Here is a 6,079-nt window from a genome sequence, read left to right as displayed (position 1 = left end):
TCCCCACCCCCCAAGTCACTTTTTTTGAACCCAGTATGTAAAATGGATATAAAATTGGTTATTTTGTTAGTTTTAATTTGCTATGTTAATTTAAGTTAATAACAATTATTTGTTATAAAGAAAAATTAAGTTTTGATTAATACAGAATTTGGGTTAAAATCAACTTTAGCATCTTTCTTATTACTGTGTTTTGGTTGGTTTGAGTGGAGAAAAATCCTACTGGACTTGGACAAGTAGATCCAAGTGGTGGCAGGTTTCTAACAGTTGAGCTTGCAATCTCAGATACTTAAATGGATCCAGAAGCTTGCCTAAAGTTAAAAAAGTAACAAGATCTAAAATAAAAAGTGCCTAAAATTAATGACCTACTGACAGAATAGGACACATGAAGACCTTTTGCACAAGTAATGAGTGTGGCATGAGGACAGAGGTGCTGGGCCTTGCCAGGCTGGCATGGTTTAGATGAGAACGGGGCACTCGGAGCTGGGCTGCTGGCCCGGGTGCAAGCCCCACAGCCCTCCTCGCTGGAGGCTTAGGGCACAACAGTGAGGCTCCCAGCAGCCAAAGTGAACATTTTAACATAGTGGGCTTTGTGATACATTTCACTGGAGTGTTGAGATTCTAAACTTTTTAAATACGTATATAAAGATTTGAATCAAACAGCTTTGGGCCCCCTTAAGTATCCGGAGGGGTTTCTAGAACAATTGGAACGCTGTTGTTAACCTCCTGGGGCATCCTGGCGTCTGGGCTGGACCAGTGACTACTGGGGGCTGGGGTTGGGGCCGCGGCCGTAGCAGAGCCGCCTCTGTCCTGCTTTGACATGAAAGCAGGGCAGAGTAGAGGGAGTGAAGCACAAGGGACTCCTGGGTGAGGAATCAAAGGGCCAGAAGAGAAACGGATAAAGGGAGAAAGCTGTAGCAGGGCATAAGTAAGGATTGGGGGGGTTCTGAGGGTGTGATTTAGGATGGGTCTCGGGAGGGTGGACAGTGTCAGTCCGTGGAATGGGGCGTGGCTTCCTTCACAGGGAAGGAAGAGGGGGAGCCGGTAGATGTGGGCTCAGCCTCCCATGGGCTGAGTGAGGAGCGGGGTGGCCGCAGGGCGGGGGAAGTCACCTACGGTCAGGCCAGGCGGGGCTGAGGTGAGCGAGAGGAGGACATTCGATCTTGAGTTGAGGAACTCGAACCTCGCCAACAGGTACCAGAACGAATATAAATTTGACCCTACTCGTCCTAAATCAGCTGGCCCCAGGCAAGCAGGTTTTTTCCAGCGCTGTCCATGGTAACTGGCCACCGCGCATCCAGCTCTCCTTGCATCCGCCCGCGAGGGAGCTGAGGCAGGCGAGGCTGCCTGGGGCCACGGCCAGGAAGGCCTGGGGACGCCGAGTCCGCCCTCGGACCTCGCGCTGCCCGGAGAGCCGGTCCCCAGCGCCGGTCCCCAGCCGCCCGCGGCGCTTTGGGGATTCCCGCCCCCGGGGTCGGGCTCCGCCCCTTCAACCGCCGCTGGAAGCCCCGCCCCCGGGGCGCCGGCGAACCTCCACTACCCGGCCGTCCAATGAGACTGGGCCAGGGCCGCGACTGGACGGGACTGAGAGCCAATCGGGCCCGACCGGGGCGGGGCTGCGGCGGGTGGGAGGTGAGGGCGGCCCCGTGGTCCCTCAGCCCCGAGAGAGCCCGGGTGGGCGGCGCGCTCAGGGCCCTGGTGTGCGCGCGCCCGCCGCCGCTCCGCCCTCCGAGTCTTAGAGTCCGTCCCGCCCCCAGCTCGCCCGCGGCGGCGGGACCGGGCTCGCGAGCCGGGCTTTGGCAGGGGCGGGAGCCGAGGGGACGAGCGCCTGAGGTGGGTGCGCAGCGGAGGCCGGCGGGCGGGCGGCGGGCGCCTGGGTCCTCCCCGCTAAGGGACCTGCGGCCCAGTAGGGAGAGGCAGGCCGGGCCGCGGGTCCCCGGCTTCCGGCCTGCCTGGGTCCGGGTGTCCGTCCCTGCGCCCTGCTGCCTTCCCAGGCCATCACCCTCCCCGCGGCCTCCTCGCCCCTGTCGCCCTTTGTCGCCCCGGCACCTGCCCTCTCGGCCCTGTCCTCCGACCCCCGGTCCAGACCGGACCCCGCGCCCAGCCGCACCCGCTCAGGACCCAGCACCAAATTAGACAGGCTCCTTCAGCCTCCATCCATCCCCCTTTGTGGTCTGTGCACCTGTCACCTCAACTCTTTCTGTCCACTTTCCCCCACCTCAACATCATCTAAATCCAGCCCAGACCATCACCCCCTCCCTCCCCACCCCAGGGACTTCCAGCTTGGGGCTTATTATCCCCCTACACCTGCCCCACTCAGCTCCTGCCCAACCCCCATTCCCACCCCACTCCTTTGTTATCTCTGCAGCTGTCCCTGTGGCTCTATTCATCCTGCCCCAGTTAGGCTAAACTCCAGCCCAGGCCATCCCCGCACCCCATCCCTCTGACCAGAGAGACACCCTCACTCCCAGTTCTGCTCTGGCATTGCTCAGGATCAATGCCCAGCATAACCCTCTCCCCCTCACGCAGCTGGTCCATCATTCCCAGCGTCTCCCACACACCAGCCTGTTTCCTGCCCTCTTCTCCTCCTCCTCGGGCTCCTCTCCCACCCTCCTGTTTCCTTGCCCCACAGGTCCTGTAGAGAAACCATGGAGCTGGGCAGCAAGAAGAAACTTCATGCCCTTTCCCTGGCCGAGAAAATCCAGGTGCTGGAACTGCTGGACGAGTCCAAGATGTCCCAGTCAGAAGTGGCCCGGCGCTTCCAGGTCTCCCAGCCCCAGATCTCACGCATCTGCAAGAATAAGGAGAAGCTGCTGGCGGACTGGTGCAGCGGCACCGCCAACCGGGAGCGCAAGCGCAAGCGGGAGTCCAAGTACAGCGGGATCGATGAGGCTCTGCTCTGCTGGTACCACATTGCCCGGGCCAAGGCCTGGGACGTGACGGGGCCCATGCTGCTCCACAAAGCCAAGGAGCTGGCTGACATCATGGGCCAGGACTTCATGCCTAGCATTGGCTGGCTGGTCCGCTGGAAACGCCGAAACAACGTAGGCTTCGGGGCCCGCCATGTGTTCTCACCTCCGTTCCCCCCTGAACCACCTCCCCCAGGACTCACGTCGCGATCCCAGCCGCCTCTTTCCCTTAAAGACTTCTCCCCCGAGGATGTTTTTGGCTGTGCCGAAGTGCCCTTGCTATACCGGGCAGTGCCTGGCAGAGTGGGTGCCTGTGACCGAGTACAGGTTCTGCTGTGTGCCAACAGCAGGGGCACGGAGAAGCGGCGGGTATTGGTGGGTGGGCTCCAGGCTGCCCCGCGGTGCTTCTTTGGGGTCAGCAGTGCGGCTCTGCCTGCCTCCTACCACCCCGACCTGGGCATTCCCTGGATGGAGTGGTTGGCACAGTTTGACCTAGACATGGGGCGGCAGGGCCGACAGGTGGCCTTGCTGCTGGCTGCCCGCGTGGTGGAGGAGCTGGCAGGCCTACCTGGGCTCTGCCACGTGCGGCTCGTGCCCCTGGCTGCCACTAGCCCCACACTGTCCCTGCCCAGCTCCGTGGTCCGGGCCTTCAAGGCGCATTACCGGCACCGCCTGTTGGGCAAGCTGGCTGCTGCTCGGAGCGAGAGGGCTGGCACCGCTCCGGCCGAGGCTGGGGCAGGCATCACCGTGCTCGACGCACTGCACATGGCAGCGGCGGCCTGGGCCAAGGTGCCTCCGCAGCTCATTTTAAGCAGCTTCGTTCAGGAAGGGCTGGCTCCCAGCAAGATGCCCCCATGCCCGGACAAAGCCTCTGAGCTGCCGCCAGTGCCCAGCGGGCTGAGCCTAGAGGAGTTTGCCCGCTTTGTGGACCTGGAGGGTGAGGAGCCCGTCCCTGGAGTGTGCAAGGAGGAACCAGTCCCCAAAGACGAAGAGGGGGGCAGACGGGACATCGTCGAGCCCCTGCCCACCAAAGCCGATGCCCTGCGAGCCCTGAGCACGCTGCGGAGGTGGTTTGAGTGCCACGGCACCTCCCCTGAGCTGTTCGAAAAATTCTACGACTGTGAGCAGGAGGTGGAGAGGCTGTGCTGCCCGTGAAGGGCCCTTCGCTGCCCGCCGGAGCCCCCTCCTCTCCTGTTTCCCATGGAAACACCCTCGCAGAGCGCAGAGCGGGGGCCGGTCTCTTTCCCGTGGAAATGCGGCTTTTGTGAAAAGTGTGGAAGGGAGAGAAGTTGGGATGCCAAGTGTAAGCTCTGGTCTAGCCCTGAGAAGAGGGGGGCCTAGAAATGGGGCTTCAGAGGCGGTGGATCTAGACTTGTAGTTCCTAAATCCCACCCAAAGGTTCTAGAGCCTTCGTTAGTCTAGAGAGGCTGAGGCTGGGGAAGGTGGAATGTGGGCTTTTCAGACAGGCCGATCCCTTAAACCCCGTGTTAAAAACAGTTCTGCTTCTGGAAATAAAGTTTCTGTTTCGGTTTGGTTTTTTTACTCATAGAAGAGGTCAGGGTGTTATTTTCATGGGAAAAGGGGGAAAGCTTTCAACCCAGGTTTTTTAAGTTGACAGCTGACAGGTACTGCCATGCAGCTGTCTGCTGTCTGGGAGACTAGGAGGGGACCTTCTTTCTGCCTGAGTTCCCGGCAGAAAGGGCTCTCAGGGAAGGGGACTTCTCGCTGGCTCCCCTAATGAGAAGGGAAGCCTGAGGACAGGGAGACCCCGGGTTCAGCACTGGGACGTTCTGTTGTGTTGTTGACAATTTCACGCTCAGGTTTTGTGCTGACCGTGGCAGGAAAGATGGTGTCAGGCCACGGACGTGTCAGGGAAACGAAGAAGGCAGAACTCGAGATAGGCACTCATTCTATTTTTGTTTTATTTTATTTTTTTCCATTCATTTGCTCACGTCACTTCTCTTAAGCTCGGTCTTCTGTGTGACGGACTTCCACAGATGGTGTCCCCTGGACAGGATCGCGCAGGCAGGAACAGTGGAGGGAGAGGAGGGGCTGTGATGAGGGCCAGGGGAGACTCGTGGAGGGGCGGTGACCTTTGAGGGACAGCTTGAAGGAAAGGGAGACTGGGAGGGAGGGGGGAGGGTCCTCCGCGCCAGGGAATGGCAGGAGCAGAAACCACTGGGCACGGAGAGCAGAGGGCAGCCGGGGAGGGTAGCAGTCCCACCGAGCGTCCTGTACACGGGAGTGCGGAGCATCTCTGGGCCACCAAGCTTAGTGGTGGACAACACTGAAGGGCTGCTGTCAGGGCAGGGAAGGGTTCTTGGGGTTCTAGAATAACAACTCGGAGACAGTGGAGGGGAGTCAGAGACGTGACTCCTGGAGCCTGCATCTCTGACACTGGGGAAGGTGAGAGTGGGTGACCCATGAGCCAGATCGTGGGAGCAGGATGGGGAAAGAACGGTTTTACCTGGAAAGGACGTGGACTTTGGACACCCAGGCTCTGACTGGTGAGGAGAGGGGCTCCAGGCCCCATCCTAAACTTGATCATTCAGGCCCAGCCACAGGCAAGGGGCTTCTCCTGGCAGGCCTCGTGGGGAAGCTGCTGCTGCCACCCCTTCCTCCCCTAGGCAGGGTGCTCAGCCAGAGCCTTGCAATTTCTGGAGGGAGTGACAGTCAAGGACTCAGGGCCCCCTGGGGTCAGCCAGGCTCACACGCTTATCTGCATCCCTAGCCCGGGTCCTGCCTCCCGCGGAGGCTTCCACATGGGGCAGCCTTGGCTGCCCTCTACTTTCACTCGGGGCCTTTCCACTCCTGCTGCTCCCCCTCCCACCCAAGGGACCGTAGAGGTTGGGGACTTTTGCTCAGGGCTCCGTGGCAGCGAGAAAACTTCCCCCACCTGCACTGCATGTCATCTGACCCTCCACCAGTACCACTGGAGGGAAAAATAGAAGCCCAGGGAGCCGCCCCCCCCCCCCCCCCCCCGTTTTCTTTTTGCCTCTTGACTAAAGGTGTGATTGAGACTTCAGTTTGGCTCGTCGTCCTAATTGACCCCCCAGCCACGTGACAGTCCACGTAACTCTCTTTTAAATAGTCACAAAACTGCCTGCCTGGCCTTCCATTTTCTACCCCCAGACCCCAGACCATTTAGCCTTTCCTCCCAGATTCTGTTTATC

General features: G+C 59.8%; 1 protein-coding gene across 1 annotated transcript; it reads left to right on the top strand.

Moving 5' to 3' along the window:
• Nucleotides 1–1,756: 1,756 nt before the first annotated feature.
• Nucleotides 1,757–4,805, top strand: TIGD3 (tigger transposable element derived 3). The gene is made up of 2 exons (XM_077114960.1): nucleotides 1,757–1,830; nucleotides 2,630–4,805. Exon 2 carries the CDS (start codon nucleotides 2,646–2,648, stop codon nucleotides 4,059–4,061), a length of 1,416 nt encoding a protein of 471 aa, XP_076971075.1. The 5' UTR covers nucleotides 1,757–1,830; nucleotides 2,630–2,645; the 3' UTR covers nucleotides 4,062–4,805.
• Nucleotides 4,806–6,079: the final 1,274 nt, after the last annotated feature.

This window comes from Tamandua tetradactyla, chromosome 9 (genome assembly GCF_023851605.1).
Source record: "Tamandua tetradactyla isolate mTamTet1 chromosome 9, mTamTet1.pri, whole genome shotgun sequence".
NCBI classification, from domain to species: Eukaryota; Metazoa; Chordata; class Mammalia; order Pilosa; family Myrmecophagidae; genus Tamandua; species Tamandua tetradactyla.
Note: the sequence above shows the minus strand (reverse complement) of the source record. Positions and strands in the feature narration are given on the sequence as shown.

Excerpts from the sequence above, each read along its gene's own strand:
- TIGD3 (XM_077114960.1), top strand. The coding sequence starts at position 2,646 with ATGGAGCTGGGCAGCAAGAAGAAACTTCATGCCCTTTCCCTGGCCGAG.